The sequence below is a fragment of the Hemicordylus capensis genome, chromosome 1 (genome assembly GCF_027244095.1).
Source record: "Hemicordylus capensis ecotype Gifberg chromosome 1, rHemCap1.1.pri, whole genome shotgun sequence".
Classification (NCBI taxonomy): Eukaryota; Metazoa; Chordata; class Lepidosauria; order Squamata; family Cordylidae; genus Hemicordylus; species Hemicordylus capensis.
The window spans coordinates 255,838,294-255,862,828 of NC_069657.1; the positions used below are offsets into that span (position 1 = coordinate 255,838,294).

Here is a 24,535-nt window from a genome sequence, read left to right on the forward strand (position 1 = left end):
TGCCTGCCAAGCAGCCTAGCCACAGTCCTGTTTGAGGGACACTTAAACAAGGAGCTTCATTCAATCCTCGCTCAGTCTCATCGGCATGGGTCTTGCTTGCTTTCCTGTCTGACTCATGACCGCCCCCTTCTTTGTTTGCAGTCCATACTGCACCATTCAAAGGCCATCTGTCAGGCAGGAAGGCCATACGTTGGTATGCCTTCCAGGCTGACATTCAAGCAACAGCTCCACTTCTCTCAGGCCTAAGGTGCCTATTTCCACATAGCAGCTACTCAGGGAAACTGAAACACAAGTTGGTCAAAATGGAGATGGCAGCAATGCAAAGAAAAAAACCCAAACTCAACTCCTTGACCATAAACTTTATTTCATCCCTCCTGCCACTCTCATTTTCCCATTTCTCCCTGTACATCATTCTGCCTACTTCACTGTCCTTTAATAGCCCATAATTCCTCTTGAAACATACTCTGAATAATAGCATGTAGCCCGCTGAACATCCATCTGAAATGTCTATGGACCTTGCTACACTGCTTCTTTCATTACGAATCTACACACAATAGCCCTTTTTGAGGCTTTCTAGTTCTGCTATAATTGACTGTTACATCATGGGTGTTTTTAAATGTCCATACCTTTTTGAAATGGCTTCTCATCAAAAGCAACAAATGCTTCTACGTCGCTTACATAAAATATCACAATAGATGTAAATTGTTGTGGTGAAGCTCGTTTCTGATTCATCCAGATTGGTTTAGGCTTAAAAGCCGGCACTACTGTACTTACTTCCCCAGCAGAAACCATCCTGTCGTCCAGGGGTTCCCGTACCACCACCACAAGAGTCCCATGTGGTACTCAGCAGGGGCTCAGCTATATGCTGGATTGAGCTTCCTGCTCTTGTTCACTGGTCCCATATCGCCTCCAGACTTCTCCACTGCCTCCATGTCTCCTCTGGAGTCCTCCTCCACCTCCACATCTGGTCCTGAATCCTTCTGACAGAGTTTGGCCCGCCCCGCCCCCATCTATTTATCTATCCATCATATTTCTATACCACCTGATATGTGTATCTCTAGGCTGTGTACACAATTTAAACAATTTCACAGAAAAAAGTTGAAAAAGAATTTCATGGGATAAAAACAATTAAAGTTTAAAATTAACTTCAATTAAAAGTCTGAGAAAACAGGTGTGTCTTGAGGATCTTTCTAAAAGCACTCAGAGATGGAAATGCCCTCGTTTTGACGGGGAACATATTCCAAAGCCCTGGGGCAGCCTCAGAGAGGGCCCAGTCCCGAGTCACCACCAAACAAGTCAGTGGCAACTGTAACTGGACCTCCCCAGATGATCTTAATAGGTGACAGGGCTCATTACAAAGAAGGCACTGCCCCTGGACTTTGAGATGCGCTCCCTGTTGAAATAAGAGACTCCCCATCTCTGGCAACTTTCAAAAAGACACTGAAAACACACCTATTCACCCAGGCTTTTGAATTAGATTTATAATTTTTAAAATTTTAATACTGGGTTTTAAATGTTTTTAATGATTTTAATTGTTAATTGATTTGGTATTTTAAATTATTTTCATGGTAAGCCACCCAGAGACGCAAGTTTTGGGCGGTATAGAAATGTTTTAAATAAGTAAGTAAGTAAGTACCCTGGACCCAAGCCATTGAGGGCTTTATAGGTAATAATCAGCACTTTGTATTTTTCTTGGAAACATATTGGCTGCCAGTGCAGTTCTTTTAAAATCAATTTTATATGGCCCTTTTGGGTTCTCCCATAGACCAGTCTGGTTGCCACATTCTATACCAATATGTAGTTTCCGGATTATGTACAAATGCAGAGTGCATTACAGTAGTCAAGCCTGGAGGTTACCAGCATATGCACCACTGTTTTAAGGCCATTTATCTCCAGAAATAGGTGTAGCGGATGTAGCCAAAGCTGACAAAAAGTGCCTTTGGCCACTGCCTCATCCTGAGAAACCAGAGTTTTGGATCCAGGAGCACTCCCAAGCTATAGACCTGATCTTCCAGGGGGAGTGTTACGCCATCCAGAACAGTGGCGTGGGCAACCAACAGAACAACTGCAAGCTCTTTCAGCAGAGTGGGGGGCCAGCTTGCTATCAGTAGGCAGTGGGCTGGCTGGCTAGCTGACTCGGCGGTAGAGAGGCCTGAAGCATACTTATGTGTGCTTGTGTGCATGTTTGTCTCCACTGCTTTTCTTCAGGGCTCCTTGCTCTTCCTTGTCCCTGTGTCATTCTTTGCCAACCTCCTTCCTCCTTTTCTCCTCTCTTGTATGTGCATGCGTGTGGGCCGGCTTGCTAGTGCCACTCCTCTTCAAAGCTCCTTGCCTCTTCAAGGCTTTCTCATTCTTGCATCCTCTCTAAGCCGTCCTCAGCCAACTTCCTCCTTGTCTCCTCTCCCTCCATGATCATTATGTTGATTGTGGCTGTGTTCTTTTATTGGGGTGGAAACCGGGGTGTGTGTGTGTGTGTGTGTGTGTGTGTGTGTGTGTGTGTGTGCGCTGTCACCCTAACTCGAACAATTACATTTTTGTGTGTGCGTGTGCATAAACAAAATCTTCAAGGGGTTACCTGAGCTGAAGGTCTGCAACAGAAGTGGTACACTTGTTTAAAAGGTGGGAGCCCCTGCAACAGTCTATACCAGGGGTGGGGAACCTTGGCACTCCAGCTGTTGTTGAACTACAACTCCCACCATCTCCAGCCACAATAAATGTGGCTGGGGATGATGGGAGTTGTAGTTCAACAACAGCTGGAGTGCCAAGGTTCCCCACCCCTGGGAATGAATCCACCCACAAATAGCTCTGGACTCTCTATTTTCTTAAATCACAGCATACGGCCAATACAAAGACACTTACACCACCTGCCCCCTTCATAATTCCCTGTCCTCCTCCTGCCATGGTTTAGATAGGACAGCAACGGTGTTCTGAAAAATGCCTCCCGCAAACAGCCCGGATTCAACAACGTCATGTGTCTGTGTCCTTTGTACAGAGCCTCTAATTACAGCTTTGTAATTTCACACACACACACCCCTTAATTTAGTTAGTTGGGGAAACTAATTCCTTGGATTGCACAATGGCCATCCATATTTGCTTGTATCCTGATGCAGCTAAAGGCAACAAAAAGCCTCATGCTTTAAGTCTTAGATAACTGGATAATGAAGTGTTTTGAATTTCACTAACAAAAAAACACAGCATTGTGAAAGTGGTCTGCACTTGGTAAATAAACGACACACCTGTTATTTCATTGAATTATCGATGGTTCTTACACTGAAAGGCACGGGGGGGGGGGATAAAGATGTCTTGCTTCTCATCCACAACTTGCAAAAACCAATAAACATTTTGTGTACTGTGCTTTCACAACTGCTATATTGATCGTACATTTTTGAAACAAAGCGGATTCATTTGGCCCCTTTACCCACTTTTTGGAACCTCTTACTACTAGTGCACGTATGCATTATCCCAGACATCTAGGTACTCAGGGTTTAGCACACAAGGATCTCCCCTGCTAAGGAGATTACTAGAGCTGATCACCCATATTCAGTCTTTCCCCCTTCTTCCCTGTAACACTATCAAAGCTGACAGTGAAGATTTCTGTTTGCATTTCATGCTATCAAGGATTCTGAACTAGAACATTTACTTACAGATAGGGGTATGCATGAACCAGTTGGTGTGGTTCGGTCCAAATTTGATGAACCAGCCTGAACTGGTTCACGATCAAACCGCTCGAACCAGCCCAGTTTGTGACGGTCTGGTTCAATTGTGAACTGGTTCTCCACATCCCTACTTAGAGACCAACTGCCCTGATTTCTTACCAGGAAAAAGAGCTTATCGCTACTGGCTGACATCCTGACTACATTATTCAGTAGTACTACCCAGGATTTACGCTAAGGACTATTAAATTTCAATAAGATTTGCTTTAATAAATTTAGGGAGGCTGTGTGTGATATGCTGACATTGGTTGTGTTTTCTGAACCCATAAATGTTGCCATATTGCACCCTACTGATGGTTCCAGAACCGACATCTGTAGCTGACTTCAAATCTTAGTTACAGATTATGGATCCAGAACAGAAAGCCAAGCAAATGACATGACTAGAGTCTGCATACTGCTCGCTCCCCATCACCACCAGAAGTCTGGCTCGACGCTGAGCTTCAAGTACTGGACTTGTACTGTGTCATCTTAACACACCATAAGTCACGATTATTTATTTACAATTTATGTAACATTGTTATACCCCACCCCTCCAGTACACTACTGCTTGGGGTGGCTCACAACATTCATAAGGAGCTTCTCGGTAGCGGGTGAAAATAATGAAAAGTATATATATTTATTTTTCCTACCTGTTGTTGGTTCCTACCTGTTGTTGGTAAAGCTCCTAGGTAATCTTAGTGGATTACTGAAAAAGGACCTCCCTGTACCCTTTGATGACCAAGAGGTCTGCTCCATTTTACAGGATCAGCATTTACTAAAGCACATGGTAGACAAGACTGAAAAGATTGCACATCTTTTCTAAGAGATGGCCGGAAAGCTGTTTGCAGCACTCTTACATACATTACTTCCTCTCCTGCATGGTTTTGTGAATGAACAATATTAATCAGGTCATCTCCCACCTGTTTGGAAGCTACCCAATAAAGACCTGGATACTTACCCTGAAAATGCACCCAAAGTATCACTGAATCACCTACTTTCTACTGTCCTGTGATTTTTGGCCAATTAATTCCCTGCTCTCATTAAGCTATTTCTGGGTCTGCTTTCTGAAGCTGTAATAAATCTAAAACCTTTTGAGGTTTCAGAGTGTCTAATTTCCCTTTTGGAATTTCATCTGTCATGATGTTCTGGACAGGATGTCAGCCACTGTCCAGATCAGAGTTGTATTTTCTTCCCCATGAAGTGAATATTAACATTATTTGACAGATGAAGAGCAGGGGTGGGCAAACCTATCCCTCCAGCTGTTGTTGAACCACAACTCCCATCATCCCCAGCCAAAATTTACTGGGCCTAAGGATGATGGGAGTTGTAGTTCAACAACAGCTAGAGGACCAAGTCTGCACACCCCTGTTGTGGAGTCATTAAAAAAAATTGTGCACTAAACAAATGGCAGAGTTTAAATTGTGAAATTGCATAAAACAATAGTATGAGATCATCATCCAGGTGAGCTCGATGGATTATCCAGCTGAGATACAGCCAAGAAGGGGAATCACAACCAGTAATCCCTCTAACAGGGATTCCCAGATATTGTTGTCTACAACTCCCATAATCCCTAAGCAAAAGCCATTGCAGCTGGGGATTCTGGGAGTTGTAGTCAACAATATCTGGGAATCCATAGAGGGAACACTGATCACAACACCCTGTGCCTTGCCAGTCCTGCACCCGAGCAGCATGGCCACAATAATAAATATACTTAATAATATTTTGCCATATTTGTGATGTTTGGATTTGAAAAGACAGATATTCCCCCCTGATTCACTCTTTAAACAGAAAAACCTTTGTGTGTGTGTAATTACTACTGTATGTTGAATTCAGTTAAGAGATTCCAACTACAGGTTTTTCCTTAACATATTTCTCTTAAAGTTAGATTTTAAGCCTAGCCCTTTAAAAAGAGAATCTTACTATATTCTGTTGCAGAATGTGAGCTGTCCACGCGGTTTTCAGAACTAACACCAGTGCAAGCTTTAAGATAACTTTACTTGCGAGACAAACACTTAGAGGTCAGTCCAGAACTTGCTGACTTGCACAGGGACAAAAACACAGGAAGGAGAATAGAAACTCCTATCTAGCCCAACCAGCACAGAGGAAACTACAGTGCCCCCTCAGGCTTCATAGCAGATTACATGCAAACTACACACAGTAAATTATTCTGCAGCTGTTGTATACCCAAAATATTTGCCGTAGAGAAATAAAATTTAAAAATCTTATTTAAAGAAGAAAGTTTGATTATTATCTTTGTTTTTATCCAAGCTTAATTTTTTGCAGCTTTGATGAAGATGTATACAAACTGAACCACTTGTCATCAAATCATATTTCTGCTTCCCTTGATAATGTTATTATTTGATAAAATAAACTGTACAGTAATGGAAAATTAGCTGTAGTAATTAGCAGTAACATTATCTGATCTTTATCCATTTATTTATTTTATTTTATTTTATTTCTATACCACCCTTCCAAAAATGGCTCAGGGCGGTTTACATAGAAAAACAATAAATAAATAAGATGGATCTCTGTCCCCAAAGGGCTCACAATCTAAAATGTTCTGTACCTCAAAATGTTCTTTATGTTCTGTATATCAGAGGATTCCATCCTAATCAGAGCTTCATGGTGGCACACACGTAACAATGGGTGGGTTCAGACATCACCTAAAACCAAGGTTTCTTTCATGAAACCTTGGTTGGTTGGTCCAAGCGCACACAGACAAGAGACTAAAATTTATTTTTTACTCTCAGACCAAGATATGTTTGAAATGAGTTTCAGAATCTAGGTTTCTGTTAACCTTAGCCCTGCATGACATTTAAACTGACAAATTTCGCTTCATCTCTATTTGTTTTGTTATTGCTGCCCATGTATACGGAGATACAAGTCTAGAGCAGTTGGAAAACGAAACAACTAGGCAACTTGTGCCTCTTGCTGCCACAAGCAAAGCAGACTGTGGTTATATCCAGGAAGTAAGAATAGGGGATGGGACCAGACAAACCCTAGGTTTGTTAATCATCTGTGAGACTATTGTCATTTTATGAAATAAACCAAAGAAACTAAATCTTGTCTCCATGTAATCTGTGAACTCACCCAATATAAGATTTGCAGATATGCCACTTGCTGGCTTGCCATGGTCTCATTACACCTGCAACATATTATAGCAAAGACATGAACCTATGTGACTACCAGAGATTGGCCCCGTTTTCTCTTTAATGTTTGAAGGATATTATTGTATTCTGCAGGCACATGATACAGCCACCTTGCTAAAGCTAAGCAGGTCTACATCTCATCAGGGTCTGGATGAGAGATCATTAGGAAAACTCATATGTGCCACCCTGAGTTCCATGATGGTTTAACTCTGGTTTAACCATGGTTTATCTGTTGCAAAACTGATATTTATCATCTACAAAACCATTTAGGTGATTTAATAATACTTGCAATGGATCCTTCAGAATATTGTACCCTATGTTCAATATATTCTCACTTTTGGTGTTGTTAAAGCTGCACAGATTCCTTTACTCCTCTTCATATATCTGTTTTGGGTAGGTGAAATTTATATTCCCATCGTATATATGGAGGATGTGTGGAACGGTGAAAATCTGCCTTGAAAGTGGAAGATAATTCCTCTCTTGCAGAAATTTGCAACAAAATTTATAGTCCAGGACCCCACCCACTTCTCCACAGATAAAATTTTATAACATATGGATGTGTCTATTGATCCTGTGCATTCTGTATGTTTGCGGAAACACATATTTCAAGGTACACTTTGAAACATGTTGCTACACCAGCTGTTTGGGTAAGAAAAATGTGAAAATACTTGAAAAATACTTTTTAAAATCCAGAATTTAGTTTTGTTTTCAGTGCAGACCCCTGTATTTAAATGTAAACTCAGTTAAATGCTAACTAAGCAAAGAGGCATCTTTTAAAATGGAGAGTCTCTTATTATTTAGCACGGGGAAATCAACTGTCCCTATTCAGCCCCAGCACAGCATGCCTCCAATGGTGGTTGCTGGTATGTTCCGTGTGTGTGTGTGTGTGTGTGTGTGTTTTCGATTGTGACCCTTTAGGGACAAGGATACCATCTATGTTTGTTTGTGTAAACCACTTTGAAAACTTTTGTTGAAAAATTGTATAAAATTTATTTATTTATTTATTTAAAATATTCATATCCTGCCTCTCCAATGCACTACTGCTCAGAGCAGCTCACAACAATAAGATAGACACAAGATACAATAAAAGTAATAAAATTAACTAAATCAAACAAACAAAAAATTGTCAGATTAAAAACCACAATCATTATTAGTTTCAAATTAAAACTGAAAATTATAAAAAGCTAAACTTACCAGATATAACAAAAATAAAATAAAATAAATAAAATAAAATAAAATGGAGCATTAAAAAGCCTCCTTAAAATGGTGTGTTTTAAGATGTTTTTTAAAAACACTGAGGGAGGGAGCATGGTGAAGCGCTTCAGGGAGGGCATTCCAAAGCCAAGGGGCCACAACCAAAAAGTCCTGTCTCTCGTCCGTGCCAACCGGATCTCCGTTAGGGCCCTGGCAGATTCATATGGTGGAATGTGGCCCAACAGGTACCCCAGCCCCAAGCCACGTAGGGCTTTAAAGGTCAATTCCAGCACCTTGACTCCAGCCCAGGAGCGGACTCGTAGCCAATGAAGCTGATGAAGGATGGGTGTAATATTCTACAGATATCACTATTTGTAGTCATCATAGTAAAATCTTGTGGGGTGCTGGGGGGGAAAACAGATATTTGTAGTGTAAGAGAGAGGAATGGAAATCAAAGAAAGCAGGCAACATTCTGACAGAACAGAAACAGGCAGCCCTTTCTCATGAACAGAGAAAGCACTCTGACAGGGCGAGGGGAGGAAGCCTCGGAAAGCTTACCTCTCTCACAGATGAGCAGGTCCTTGCTTCTGGGCAGGCGGATCGGCCACCCAGACGATCACCGGCTACTACCGGTTGCTCCAAGGGTTGGGGTGTCGGGACACATCGCCCCATATCACTCCCCCACCACCCCCCAGGTCTCCAATAATGCACTGCACAAGTGTGCAGTGTATTATGGGCATCCCCCCTCCCCTCCCCGAGGCTGACAGATGGTCCAAATAATGAGATTAGGAGAACGCTCACTCTTCTAACCTCTTCTTGGAGGGAGGCTCCACAAGCTGGTTTGCCACTGTGATGCCACCAAATTTGGGCCCGATCCTGGCGGTTCACATGGGCGTGCAAAACTGGGCTGGGCTCCCTTAGCCCAATTCTGCACGTGCATGTGAACAGCCTCAGAGAGAGCCATCTATTCTTATTTGAAACTATTCCTTGCCCTTCTTCTTGTTTCACTTCAATAATTTTATGACTCAAAGACAAACAGCATTGTTAAGAGAATTCATCTGCGTAATATTTTTAAAAGCTCCCGTTCAAACTGATAAAAACAGTTACACCAGGAGGCATATTCCAAGGAGGTCTCAGATTTTACTGGTCTCAGATTTAAAAGCTGTGTTCAATCCTTTCATCACTTACAAGTTCAAAACCAGACCAGTTTCTCCAAACCAAGCCAGAATGCAATTGTTCTTTCCCTGGAGTAGTACGAGGTGCAATAAAAACATAGACACAACTGATGGGGAGGGGGGGGATAGCAATATAGGATTTGGACAAAGGTAGCCAGAATTAACCCCTGTCCACTGGGCAAAGAGGCACCTTGGAAAAATGAGGCCATTCTCATATTTAGCGGGAGGGGGGAGCAACTATTCCTAATCACCCCAGCCTAGTGCCCCTCTCTCAATGATTGTTGCTGGCGTCTCCCTTGTGTCTGCTTTTAGATTGTAAGCCCCTGTGGGACAGTGAGTTTCATACTCCTTTTGCTATGTAAGCTGCTTTGTGAACTTTTTCGTGGGAAACTTCATGATGCACAGCTCCAATATCTGCAGTAAGACTTGCGGAGGCGCTGTTGCAGACACGGAAGCAGCAGCACGACTGTCGAGAACAGGCAGTAAGCACTACCAGCTACATTAGGGGAGGAGCACTGGTCTTGCGGTCGCAAGCCTCAGTGGTCCCCTTTGTTAAGCAGTGCACTTGGATTGGGCAACTACATGTGAGCACTGTCTGCTATAAGATACTTCCCTTAGGGAATAGGGTCATAGTTAAGTGGTTGCATTGCTGCTATGCAGGCATTCATGTAAATCAGGAGGGAGAGCCTGCCACCGGTATTTATTTTTATTTATTGATTTACTCCAAGGAGCCCAGAGCGGTGTACTAGATACTTCGGTTTCTCCTCACAACAACCCTGTGAAGTAGGTTGGGCTGAGAGAGAAGTGACTGGCCCAGAGTCACCCAGCAAGTCTCATGGCTGAATGGGGATTTGAACTCGGGTCTCCCCGGTCCTAGTCCAGCACTCTAAACACTACACCACGCTGGCCCTGACAAAAGAAAGGTAGTCACACTTTTCTGCATTTAGTGGACTACTAGCTGACCTGCCGGAGAGCATCTGTGTCCCTAGTTCATCCTGTTGTTCCTCCCTGCCAGCCGGCCAGTGCGGCAGCAGGCGCTCTCCTTCCCCGCCAGCCGGCCCAGCAGCAGGCACTCTCTTTCCCTGCCAGCCCAGCCACAGGTGCTCTCCTTCCCCACCCACTGGCCAAGCAGCGGATGCTTTCCCTCCCTGCCTGCCAGCCCGGCAGCAGAAACTCTCCTTCCCCACCCGCCAGCCCAGTAGCGGGCACTCTCCTTTTTGGTCGGCCCGCCAGCAGGCACTCTCCCAGCTGCAACCTTGGAGAAGCCGCTGCCAGTCTGTGTAGACAATACTAAGCTAGATAGACCAATGGTCTGACTCAGTATATGGCAGCTTCCTATGTCGCTATGATATAGAGCTAGGATGTCATATATCTGGCGCAAGAAAATTGCTGTTTTTCAGGTTGTTCGTTTCCACAAGGCTGCCCCTCCTGCTGTTTATGTTTTGAATGCGACTTGCCTGAACGGAGGCATTTTGCTGCTGTTGAACAGCTAGTCTGGAAAGTGTCCAGCTGTTGTTAAACGACAGCTCCCATCATCCTCAGCCACAGGTTGTAAATAAACTGTGGCTGGGGGGTAATGGGAGCTGTAGTTCAACAACAGCTGGAGAGCCTAGGTTAGATGTTTTTGTCGTATAACAAATGCTTTTTTGTTCAGTTGTTTTTTAATCTGTGAAGCAATGCCTATTTTTAACTGCTGCTTTGCATTTTTTTAAACCTGTATTTGTACGTGTTTTCATTGTATTTTATATGTCTTCTTATATTGTTTGTCATCTTCTACCTGATTATAGCTAGGCAAAGCAGGGTATAAAAACCACAGACCACTTGAGTTGGAAGGGACCTTGTCGCAGTGGTGTGGCTGGTGTGCGTGCCGTGGGAGGGGGGGGCAGCAGGAGGCACCTTTAAGTGTCCATCAGTAGGGGCTCACCTCCTGTACTGCTGCACCTGAAAGCTCTTTTCAGCAGCGGCATGCCACCCAGCACCCTCTGCAGCAGAGGGCCGACTCCACTGCTCAGCTGGTGGAGGCCATTTGTGTGGCCAACAAATAGTCTCCATGCATGTGCCAAGGCAAGTTGAGTGGCAGGGCCGATCCGCCACTGCAGTGGGTGCTGGGCGGCAGGCTGCTGCTGAGAAGAGCTTTCAGGTGTGGCAGTACAGGAGGTCAGCCCCTACTGATTGACACACAAAGGTGCCAAAACGGGGGACCACGCAGGGCTAAGGGGCCAAAAACGAAGAACTCTCCCGTGTCAGAATACAATGGACTATATATATCTCTTATTAAACCTCTTTATAGAACTCTCTAGAGAGAATGCCTAGATAAACCATCATGAAGAAAACTGCTTTCCCTGAAGATGCCAAAAACATAATAGATAAGCTGAAAACCTTATAATTTTGATATAGGGCTGAGAGAGATTCCTGCCTGCAACCTTGGAGAAGCCGCTGCCAGTCTGTGTAGACAATACTGAGCTAGATAGACCAATGGTCTGACTCAGTATATGGCAGCTTCCTATGGTTCCTATGTTCCTACATGAGGCAGGCTGCTCTGCTGCTGAACGGCTCTTACAGCTAGGAACTCATTCCCATTGTCTAACCTAAATCTATTTCCTTGCCATTTCAATTTGTTGGTCCTAGTCCTGGCCTCGGGAGCAACAGAAGACAAGTCTGCTCCTTCTGTGTGACAGCCCAAATATCTCCCTTTTGTCTTCTCTTGTCTCCAGGCTAACACACCCAGCTCTTTCAACTATATCTCATGGTACTTGGTTTCCAGACCCTTCACCATCTTGCTTGCCCTACTCTGAACCCATTCCAGCTTATCAATGTCCTTAAATTGCAGGGCCAAGAATTGGGCACAACATTCTAAACGAGGCCTGACCAGCACATAATAGGGTGGTCCTTATAATAAATAAGTAAATACATTTCTCACAGACTTACCCATGATATCACAAAACTAGTTTTCCAGGCTGCACAACCTGTCACATCATAGGTCATGTAGCATGTAGCCCCTGTCTTTTGATGCACAGAAAATGCAAGCAAAGTTGCAATAAGATCTCGATTGATTAATTACTGAACATTATAGAAATTATTCTGTGTTCGGTGTGCTGACAAGTATGAGGCTTGACACTTAACTTCCCACGAAACTTTCAAAATAAGGTGTGTTGTTTGCACTGCCGTAAAGCACAGTATTGCATGTTTACTTTTTCTATGTGGAATAGGAGTGGATGAGAAAGTGAGTGACGTTTCTGCTGCTTAGCATGGCCCTTAAGCTGATGACTGAACACAGAGAGAAATACATTGCTAGAATGTATTTCTAGCAATGGAATGGTGCTTGTAAGCACCATCTGAATTTAAAATTCTACTGGCCTGACCTAAATAATTGGTTTCTGTGCATTTGATTTGCAGTTCTTTTTCTTCTCTGTAAAAGAAAATTGGGTATATTGTGTGCGTAAGCTATTTCCAACCTGAAATCTCTAGAGAATGGAGAATTGCCAGATATAATTATATCTGGATGCTACAGGTCCTGTAGCAAAATAAGCAAGCTGATTACTATTTGACTGTTGCGTTATGTAACACTGCAGTGTTCTGCTGAAGAGTAACTGGGTCCCTCCCACCTCTCCCTTCAGAGCCATCTCTTTTCAGCAGAAGGCTAACACTTTGTTTTCTCTCCCATGCTTCTGCAACCAACATTAATTAATGGCCTGAACTGAAGGCTTGCTGCACTAGAAAATAAGAGCTTCAGGCAAGGTATACCAAATGCTGTGCCAGATGTACCTCATGAAGCATGCTGCTGTGCTGAATTTGCAGGGAATTTTGGAACCCTCACTGGAAACAGATGTGCCAAAATAAGGTATCAGGGACTACTTTCATAAACTCCCATTGGTTTGTGAATTTATAGTATGGTGTACATAAGGGCTTGAGTAGCATAGTAGCTGGTGTCAAAGCCCATGTCATGACATCTATATGATATTTTTATTTTATTTTATTTATTCGATTTCTATACCGCCTTTCCAAAAATGGCTCAGGGCAGTTTACACAAAGAATAAATAAATAAATAAATAAATAAATAAGAAAGAAAGATGGCTCCCTGTCCCCAAAGGGCTCACAATCTAAAACGAAACACAAGATAGACACCAGCAACAGTCACTGGAGGTACTGTGCTGGGGCTGGATAGGGCCAGTTACTCTCCCCCTGCTAAATAAAGGGAATCACCATGTTAAAAATGCCTCTTTGCCAAGTTAGCAGGGGTTGTAGCAGGACATGTATATGATAGGTGCTTGTGTGTGTGTGTGTGTGTGTGTTTAGTACTAAATAGCAGCTGCAGGCCCCTTGATCATCTGAATCAGGAACATGATGTATGGGGAGGTGGCCTTTAATGCTTGCCCACAACATGGTCCCCATCTATTAAAACTGGGAGACTCACAGCTTCTATTTAGCATTAAAAAGCCATACATACAAGCACTATGTTGTGTGCATTTGTCATAAGATGTAATTTAATCCTAAAAGATGAAGTTGTGGGCCAGTAAGTCTCTGGTTCAGTCTCATAGGAACACAGGAAGCTGCCTTCTAATGAGACAGAGCATTGGTCTATCTAGCTCAGTATTGTCTACACAGACTGGCAGAGCCTTCTCCAAGGTTGCAGGCAGGAATCTCTCTCAGCCCTATCTTGGAGATGCCAGGGAGGGAACTTGAAACCTTCTGCTCTTCCCAGAGCGGCTCCATCCCCTGAGGGGAATATCTTACAGTGCTCACACTTCTAGTCTCCCATTCATCTGCAAACAGGGTAGACCCTGCTTAGCAAAGGAGACAATTCATGCTTGCTACCACAAGATCAGCTCTCCTCCCACCAGAGCAAGTTGCCACCACTTGCTCGGGATTTGGGGATTTACATTACTCTGGTGCGTTGCGGAGTTCTGCCAAGAATTTATTAGGTGGCCTTAGGGAAGCCGCTGTTCTTTCAGGCCAGCCTGCAAAAGGGGGTAATTACACTGAACTACTTGACTAACCTAGGATGGTTGATAGGGTTCCTGAGATAATGAATATAGGCTGGCTTGGACAATACTTTTCAAGCCCATTCAATTAAAACGGGGACATGCCAAGAGCATGCCCATTGCAATGTCTTTCACAGATGTTCTACCACACTCCCGGAGTGTTCAATTACAGTGTGTCTGTGGGCAGATTATCTGAACCACTGTCCTGCATGCACCCTCAAACGGATCAGGCTCTACACATGCTCCAAACATCAGTTTAAACTGTTGGGATTTGTATTTGGAATTCATGTAGAGGGGTGGTGTGGATGATCCACCCCATGCACAGACAATAAAGGTATGCATGAGGAACATAGGAAGCTGCCATAAACTGAGTCAGACCATTGGTCCATCTAGCTCAGTATTGTCTTCCCAGACTGGCAGCAGCTTATCCAAGGTTGCAGGCAGGAATCTCTTCCAGCCCTATCTGGGAGATGCCAGGGAGGGAACTTGGAACCATCTGCTCTTCCCAGAGCGGCTCCATCCCCTGAGGGGAATATCTTACAGTGCTCACACTTCTAGTCTCCCATACATATGCAACCAGGGTAGACCCTGCTTAGCTAAGGGAACAAGTCATGCTTGCTGCCACAGGACCAGCTCTCCTCTCGCAACAATTAAATCTGCAGAGATTAAATTTGAAACAAGGCATTGGAAATGTGAATGGCATCCTGCTGTCTGTGTAAGGACTGTGGTGTCACAACACAGGAGGTATGGAAGCACACTTCCAAGATACGACGTGACCCTGTTGCAGGGTCTAATCTGGAAAGCACCCTGGAGAGCCAAGGTTGTCTATTCTGCCCTAAATCGTTTTTTTAAACCTGCTTCACCTTCTGACAATGACATCTCATAACCGACACATATATGAGTCTCAGCGTAGATCCCCAACATTGCACTAGTACAGGATTTCACGAAGCCACTTCATCCTACACATGCCAAGAATCTTGAGTTTCCAAAATATTACAAAACAGGCCTCCTTGCACCAAGCTCTGTGGAAAAATAAAGGCTATGTTAAGAGGAAATTAATCTGATAAGGCGTAAACCACAGTTCTTAAGTCTAACTGCTGGAACATGTTGCAAACAGCCATTTCCTCAGATAAGATACCTAAGAGAATTTGCCACAGAAAAAAGCACAGACACAATGGTACAGAGATACAACAGCACTCCAGCAGTAACAAAACACCACTTGTTTCCTTCAGAATGCATTGTGCTCTGTCAACATGACTAATGAAAAAATGGAACAAGTTTCAGCTCGATAAGAAAGCTAGTAGTAAATTTTAACCCATGGCATGAGGCTGTGTTTTCTGATATATAGGCAAATGAGACTTTTCTGCTTATAGGTTTGCTTTTGCTTATTCATTATTAATCTCCTGTTTAATTCTCTCTTTATATGATTGCCCCAGTGTGCAGTTTGTGCTGTTATCCAGCATTATAAGCTCATGAGTTCCAAGTCACGCTTCTCAGTGCGACTGCTGTGAATTGGCTATCCCAGCTGCATTTTGCTTTTAGTGGGCAAAAAAGTACCATTTAAAGCAGAAGCTCTCCTATATTTAGCAAGGGTGAAAGTAACTATCAGTATTCAGCACAGCACATACATCACCCCTCCAGTCGCTGTTGCTGGTGACCCCAGTTGGCTAATTACAGACCTGTTTCTTCCATGGTGGGGCAAAGTAATTGAGCGGGTGGTGGCCTCTCAGCTCCAGGCAGTTTTGGATGACACAAATTATCTAGACCCATTCCAGACCAGCTTTCAAGTTGGCTATGGGGTTGAGACCGCCTTAGCCAGCCTGATGGATGATCTCCAATTGGCTATCAACAGAGGGAGTGTGACTCTGCTGATCCTTTTGGAACACTCCACGGCTTTTGATACCATTGACCATGGTATCTTTCTGGGTCGCTTGAGGGAGGCAGGATTGGGTGGTATTGTTTTGCAGTGGTTCCATTCCTATCTCTCTGGCAGATTCCAGATGGTGTCACTTAGAGACTGATGTTCTGCAAAGCAAGAGCTAAAGTGTGGAGTTCCACAAGGCTCCATACTTTCTCCAGTGCTCTTTAACATCTACATAAAACCACTGGGAGAGATCATCAGGAGATTTGGTGCAGAGTGTTATCAATATGCTGATGATACCCTGATCTATTTTTCGCCATTAACTTGTCAGGTAGTGGCATAACGTCCCTAAATGACTGCTTGGAGACGGTAATGGTCTGGATGAGGGATAACAAATTGAAGTTGAATCCAAATAAGATGGAGCTACTGACTGGGGAGGTTGGGACCCGAGAGATGGTTTAGATTTGCCTGTTCTGGATGGGGTTACACTCCCTCTGAAAGATTAGATATGTAGCTTAGGAATGCTCCTGGATCCCAAACTCTCTCTGGTTTCCCAGGTTGAGACAGTTGCCAGAAGTGCTTTTTATCAGCTTTGGCTGATATGTCAGCTGCATCCATTTCTGGAGGGAAATTACCTTAAAGCAGTGGTACATATGCTGGTAACCTCTAGGCTTGACTACTGTAATGCACTCTACTTGGGCTGCCTTTGTACATAATCTGGAAACTACAACTGGTACAGAATGTGTGGCCAGATTGGTCTCTGGGTCAACCCAAAGGCACCATATAACACTGATTTTAAAAGAATTACACTGGTTGCCAATAAGTTTCTGAATGAAATACAAAGTGCTGGTTATTACATATAAAGCCCTCAACAGCTTAGGTCCTGGGTACTTAAGAGAGCATCTTCTCTGTCATTAACCCTGTTGCCTATTAAGGTCATCTAGAGAGGTCTGGTTACGGTTGCCACCAGCTTGTTTGGTGGTGATTCAGGACCAGGCCTGCTCCAGGACTCGGGAATTCACTCCCTGTTGAAATAAGAGCATCTCCTTCTCTGCTTGCTTTTAGGAAGACCCTCAAGATGTACCTGTTTCCCCAAGCTTTTAACTGAACTTTTTCATTTTTAATATGCTTTTATCTACTGAGATTGTTTTTACTTTTTGTGAATTTTAACTGTTTATACTGTTTTACCTTTGCTGTGTTTTAACTTGGTACACCACCTAGAGATGTCTATATCAGGAGGTATAGAAATATGATAGACAGATAGACAGATAGATAGATAGATAGATAGATAGATAGATAGATGAATGTAAGCACATGATCACACAGAGAAAGGCTGAAAGTGAGCTGAGCTGCACATGCCGAGAACCAGCAGCAGATTCCTTAAATATGGCTACATTTCCCCCAGCACCTAGTATTATGACAGCAGCTGGCTCTATGCAGATACAGCCACAGGCTCACAGTAGCCTCCCTCTGCACATGCAAGGTAACCAAGTTACCCCTGCTAACTTGGCAAAGAGGCACCTTTTAATGTGGTGATTCTCTTTATTTAGCAGGGGGAGAGTAACTGGCCCTATCCACCCCCAGCACAGTACCTCCGGTGACTGTTGCTGGTGTCTGTCTTGTGTTTTTTCTTAGATTGCGAGCCCTTTGGGGGCAGGGATCCATCTAATTTATTTATTATTTCTTTGTGTAAACCAACCGGAGCCATTTTTGGAAGGGCGGTATAGAAACTGAATTAAAAACAACAACAACAACTTTACTGTGTGAGCTAGCTTTCAGAAGTTGGTAATTCATATAGCTGAGACTGGCCATGTAATCTGAAAAGGATAGCGAAATATGACATATTCTTTGAGTGCTTCTGAAGGCATCAGTAGATACGACAGTGTGACTCTCTGTGCAGATATTCAGCACTATAGCAGTCTGTTGCAAGAGCCACAACCAGTCCTGTGGCAGTAGGAAGACCCGTTGCTCCTCTTCTACCATACATCGTATAGGTTTCTAGGTTCAGTGATCCAGCAGCCTGTTTGCATTTGCTCTCCTCGCTCCTCTCCAATGCCACACTGCCTTCTTGAAGGCTTCCACTACCAACTTTCTTGGGGAGCAGCTTTGCAGACCACCCCCACCCATGCTTTGGGGTCAATTATCGGTCTGGGCTGGGGCAAGTATAGATCCACAAGTACAACTTCCGTAGATTGAGACAAATACATGTATTGCAATATGCTTATATTATGTATGTATATGCTTCTAGGATCATATCCTGGATGCAAGGGGAAACATTTGCCCCAGGCACTAGTTAGGGAAAAGGCTGTTGAGTGCCCCTCATGTGTCTTCAATGGGAGGAAAGTTTCAGCTGGGAGGAAGCTTCAGCTATCTTCAATGAGAGGAAAGTTTCAACCACACTACAGTTAGAGCTGCCCTAAGGGGCATGTGGGGCCCAGGCAGTGGCCTAGCAAGGCTGGTGGTAGCCCAAGAAGGAGAAACAGGGCTTGTGTTATTTTTATGAATACATTTATATCATATCTCTCATATATTAGCACTGAGGTCATTCACACAATCAAAAACTGTGTTCTGCCCAGGTTTGGGAGCTATGTGTGCTCCCAATTTTCGGTTATGTGGAAGCAAGGTAAGGGGAAACCCTGGGTAGAAGTGATTATTGTCTTGGGCATACTATCAGACTCTGAAGATGAGGAGGAGACAGGCAGTATGACAGTGGAGGAGGGAGTGCAGCAGCTTCAAAGGCAAGAAGTTGCTGAAGCAAGCGGGGCCAATTCATGGGACGCTGAGGAAGAAACAGAGCCTAGTATGACAGCTCCTGTGGAGGAGACGCAGCAGACGCAGCTGATCTCAGCTGTAGAGAGGCACCAGTCGAAGAGACAGGAGGAGATTAGGAGACGCATGCCCAGAACTACTCGGCTAACAAGGAGAACTGCTGAGTGAGAGACCAATGATTGAAAGCACATGGTTTCCACTTATTTAAGACCGCCACACCACAGTTGTAGTGCTGGAAGCAACATCGTGTTTGTTGTACTATCCAGCTGTGTTCCTGCTTGTTTTGCTCATGTGCTGACCCTGGACTGTTTATACTCTACTTGTGGAACTCAATTTGGACTTGGTTGACCAGCTTAGATACCATTACGACTGGGACAGGCTCTGCTGTGGGATTGCTTGTACTGCTTTGCCTGATAACCTACTTTGTCTCTCTGTCTACTCTCCACTCCATCGGCTGATAAGCTAAACGCCAGTGCTGGCAGCCTCCTGAGTGTCATATAACTTGAGACTAGCCTGACAGGTTTACCACAATTATTTGGAAGCAGGGTATGAGGTTTTCTTCTCACCCTGCTTCCACACAGTCAAAATTTTGGCGCACACAAAGCTCCCAAACCCGGGTAGAATACAGTTTTTGACTGTGTGAATGACCTCATTATCTCATTATGTAATCACTTTATTATTTATTTATTTTGGTTTATATACTGCCCCCCATAATGGCTCAGGAACCTGCTTATAGTGGGCAAGCAGCTGGTCAGGATCCAAAAAACCCATAGCTAAAATTGGGCTACTGGGGAATATTAGTAATCAATAATTCAAACAGTGAGAACTTTATGGCAGGTCTCCACCACTACAGCACCCTACCCCCCACCCTACCCAAGCCTCCACCGACCTCAGTTCCTCTGCTATTGCTGCCACTGCATGCTGGCCATCCACTTGGCCTCCATGGCCTTAATTGTTGCCGCGACCACAGGCCAGCCACCTGCCTGGCCTCTGCAGCCCCTACTACACCATGTTGTTGGCAGCTGTGATGTGGTTATATTGATGTCACGACCCAGAGTCATGCTGGGTGGTGACATCATTATATCATGTTGTGGCTGGCAACAATAGGGTGTAGGAGGAGCCACAGAAGCTAGGCACTGAGGAGGTCCGTCTCCAGTTACCACCAGCTCGTCTGGTGGTCACACGGAGACGGGCCTTCTCAATTGCTGCCCCGAGATTGTGGAATGCGCTCCCTGATGAGATACAATCCTCTCCATCTCTGGCTATTTTTAAAAACGTCTGAAGACCCAACTCTTCACCCAAGCTTTTTCAGCTTTTTAAATTTGTAGGTTTTAATTTTATGCTGTTTTTAAATTGTTAAACTGTTTTAACCTTTTATATTTGTTTTAATTGTTTTTATGCCATTGTTAACTGCCCAGAGACGAAAGTTTGAGCGGTATACAAGTTAAACAAACAAACTAGGCAGGTGTCTGGCTTGCAGTCACAGCAGCAGCAAATGTCAGGGCAGGTGGAGGCGGCAAATGGCAGGGTTCCTGGGAGCCCAACGGTCTGTTCTCATAGAACATGGGTGAACACTGGCAGATACCCGCTGGGCCCAGGACAAGTAGGGTTTTCAGTTTCCAGCATGGCAAAGTGACAGCAACATGGAGATTCCTGCCTGGAGCAACAGGAAGAGAGTGTGCATGCCCTCACCTCTTTCCTGTGGGCTTCTCAGAGGCATCTGGTGGGTCACTGTGTGAAATGGGATGCTGGACTGGATGGGCCTCCCTTGGGCCTGATCCAGCAGAGTTGTTCTCATGAGTCTCCCTGTTCCCACAGCTGCCAGCCCCAGAGCATGGCTCCCACAACAGCAGCTGCGCTTGAACCCTGCTTGGCTGCACACAGTGGCAGCTCCAGCTGGGCTGTACTCCTCTTTGGGCAAACCAGAAAGGAGAGCTGCCAAGCTGGAGCCGCCTCTATTTGTTGATCTGCAAGCATTCAAGCCTTTAAATTACCCAGAACTCTCTACTAAGCAGGGGCATCGCCACCCTTGTGTGGGCATTTATTTTTCAAAAGAACCTGGGCCACCAAGCCCCAGGGGCCACGCACCGGCATCTGGTGTCAGTTGCAGGGGGCATGGCCATGTTTGCAAATGGGCTGTGCACCCCATTTGCAAGTAAATTCTGGCCAGAGTTGTGTTTGCAGTTCAGCCTGGATCACCTCTCCCTGCTTGCAAAGGCAGAAAGAGACGTGTTCAAGGCCAGGCCGAGAACCCAGTGCTGGCTGAAGCTTCTCAAAAATGGAGCCATGCGGCTCTTTATGCCCTCTCATACCCGGCCCTCCATACAAAGCTCCCTGCCTACCTCTACACACAGATCACAGCAGGAACAGCAGCAGCCATCCCCAAAGGTCAGACTGCAAAGCACCAGCAGGCTTTTTAGACAGCAGGCTTTACTGCAGGTTTACCACAAGGCTTTACTGTGAGTGTGGGGCATCATGGATACTCGGACACAAAAACAGGATTTTTTTACCCAGGACATAAAACGGGCTAGGTTCCAATACGGAGGGGGAAACCTGAATCATGTATAAAGCGCTCTCTGAAATATCGCACCAACTTTGGGGTCAATCTGGCTGATACGTGAATGCACACCCACCTTCCGAAAGTAAAAAGTCTCTGTCTGAAAAAGCTCCGGATGAACGAGCCCACTCAAGCATGAGTGAATGGCAGAGAAAGCAGCAGCCAAACAAAAACAAAACACACAAGGATTTCCGCCAAAGCTAATGGGAAAGATCTTACAGCTGCTGTCCCTTGGCCTGAGAGAGGGATGGGCAATCAGATAAAAGAAAAGAGGTTGCTTTCGGCTAAATCACAGGAAACAAAGGTGCCCTGAGCCATTCTCATTGCTCAGCCCACCCCACCCCACAGTAGAAAAGAGGCAGCATTAGAGACTGAGCGATCTGAAGAGAGAAACAAGTGGCACGGTGAGATTTCCCCCAGGAACCTGCAAGAATCAATGGTGGCCAGGCTGCGAGGGCGGGAGCAGACTGTGGGCAGCAGACTGTGGGCAGACTATGGCCCTGATACAGGACTAATGAATCCAGGCCTAGAAATAAGTATATCAAAGAGTGTATCAGAGTATAATTCAAAGCCGTTTGGTTCAGATCTCTCATAGAATATAAAGCCAGCAGGACTGAACAGAATTGAGAGGCCCCTCCGGTAACAGATACCAAAGCCAAGAATGTGAGATGGGAGGCCCCCACAAGAGGTTACAGGTACCAGAACCTGTCAAGTACAGGCCATTAGCCAAATTCCTCAGACAGCAGAAAAGAGGATTTTGCTGGTACCAGGAGATACGATAGGGATTAAAGTTGTCAGAAAGGCCAGATAGTAACTCATCTTCCCAGGCTCTAGGTGGCACCTCTGGAATATGTCTTTGTAATAACAAATAACATGTGTTGATTGCTTTATTGATATCCTTGTATGCTGGAAACCTATATAAACTAGCCAACTGTATGGCTGGGGCGTGCAGAATCAGCCAGATAGCCTCTGACTGTACTCGTGCCTTTAATGACATGAAATACAAGATTATTTTGAGCACTGCACCCTTGTTGTTTGAACTTCATTCAGTCAGGCAACAAGCAACATTGCAGGAACTCTGTCTAATCCTCTTTGGTTCTGGCAAGATGCCCCATTCCCTATCCATGTGATAGAAGGATGAACGCAAGGGGCTGAATCAAACAGGAAGGCTAGATTCCAAAGGATTTTTCCCACAATACCCAAAGCCCCAAGGCCGAGGGACAACCACCACTCCTGCTCCATTGTTCCTACGCAGCTGGTCCGATAACCAAGTCTGAATGAGAGGTTAATTTTTTTTGAAGGCATACAGCAGGGCTGCACAACTTTGGCCCTACAGCTGTTGTTGGACTACAGCTCCCATCATCCCCAGTCACAGTGGCCAATAGTCAGGGATGATGGGAGTTGCGGCTCAACAACAGCTGGAGAGCCAAAGTTGTGGAGCCCTGCCTTACATGTCTGTGGACATGGAACATATAGCATGTTTATGAAAGTCACTTGGGGCAACTCACCCTGGGATCCTTTTCTAAGCGAAGCTGGTGCTGAAGACTGCGTCGCTTCCGACCCTTGGCCAATCCACTGTGATAAAAGTGGTATCCATCCTCTACAAAGGGGAGCTGAGGAAGAGTTTAAAAATTAAAATGTCAGAGGTCAGGCATGTACTGATCTTTATTACAATATATGGCATAATTCCCTACAAAGAATGGAGAAAGCATTCAAAGAACTTATGACATAAGAACAGCCCTGCTGGATCAGGCCCAAGGCCCATCCAGTCCAGCATCCTGTTTCAAACAGTGGCCCACCAGATGTCTTTGGGAAGCCCACAGGCAAGAGCTGAGGGCATGCCCTCTCTCCTGCTGTAGCTCCCTGCAACTGCTATTTAGAGCCATCTTGCCTCTTAGCAAGGTGAACTATAGCCATTGATAGACTTGTCCTGCATGAATTCACATAAGCCATTCTTAAAGCCATCCAGGTTGCTGACTGTCACCTCATCTTGTGGCAGAGCACTGCATAGATCAATTATGGGATATGTTCCTTTTGTCAGTCCTAAATTTCTTGGCAATCAGTTTAATGGGATGACCCCTACTTCGAGAGTCATGTGAAAGGAAGAAAATATTATGATTTTATAAATGTCCATCATGTCTCCTCTTAGTTGTCTTTTTTCTAAACTAAAAAGTCACAGGTGTTGTACCTTGTTGCCTTGTAAGGAAGGTAATCAGGTGCTTCTGATAATCTTCTGCACCATCTCCAGCTCAATAATATCCTTTTTGAAGTATAGTAACCAGAACTGTACACAGTACTCCAAACGTGGCCACACCATAGATTTGTATAAGGACATTATGATGTTAGCAGTTTTATTTTTAACCCCTTTCCTAATGCTCCCTAGCATGGAATTGGCCTTTTTCACAGCTGCTGAGCACTGAGCCGGCACTCTCAATGAGCTGTCCACCACAACCACAACATCTCTCTCCTGGTCAGTCACTGACAGCTCAGACCCCATCAGCGTATACGTTAAGATGGGTTTTTTTGCCCCAATATGCATCACTCTACACTTGCTTACATTGAACCACATTTGCCATTTTGTTGCCCACCCTCCCAGTTTAGAGAGATCTTTTTGGAGCTCCTCACAATATCTCTTAGATTTCATTACCCTAAATAGTTTGGTGCCATCTGCAAATCGGGCCACCTCGCTGCTTACCCTAATGTCTATATCATTTTTGAATAAATTAAAAAAGGACTGGTCCCAGTACAAATCCCTGGGGGACCCCACTTGTTACTTTCTTCCATTTAGAGACCTATCCATTTATTCCTACCCTCTGTTTTCTGATCTCCGACCAGTTACCAATCTACACATGAACCTGTCCCCTTATCCCATGACTGCTAAGTTTGCTCAAGAATCTTTGAACTTTGTCAAAAACTTTTTGGAAGTCCAAATATACTATGTCAACTGGATCACCTTGATCCACACACTTGTTTACACTCTAAAAGGACTCCAAAACATTGGTGAGACAATATTTACCTTTGCATAAGCCATGCTGGGTCTCCCTCAGCAAGTTCTGTTCTATATGCTTAACAATTTTATCCTTGAGAATGCTTTCCATCAATTTGCCTGTTAAGCTAACCAGCCTGTAATTTCCCAGATCCCATCAGTGTTACATT

General features: G+C 44.5%; 1 protein-coding gene across 2 annotated transcripts in view; it reads right to left on the bottom strand.

The window, feature by feature from the left end:
• The window catches only part of PCSK2 (proprotein convertase subtilisin/kexin type 2), a 154,519-nt gene that overhangs the window by 101,256 nt on the left and 28,728 nt on the right, over positions 1-24,535 (bottom strand). The window contains exon 2 of one of the 2 annotated variants that reach the window (XM_053284519.1): positions 22,888-22,992. In XM_053284519.1, the coding sequence (XP_053140494.1) occupies positions 22,888-22,992 (105 nt within the window). Of the gene's footprint in view, positions 1-5,612; positions 5,735-22,887; positions 22,993-24,535 lie in introns of those variants that run through there. The other variant, XM_053284520.1, reaches the window with a different exon arrangement.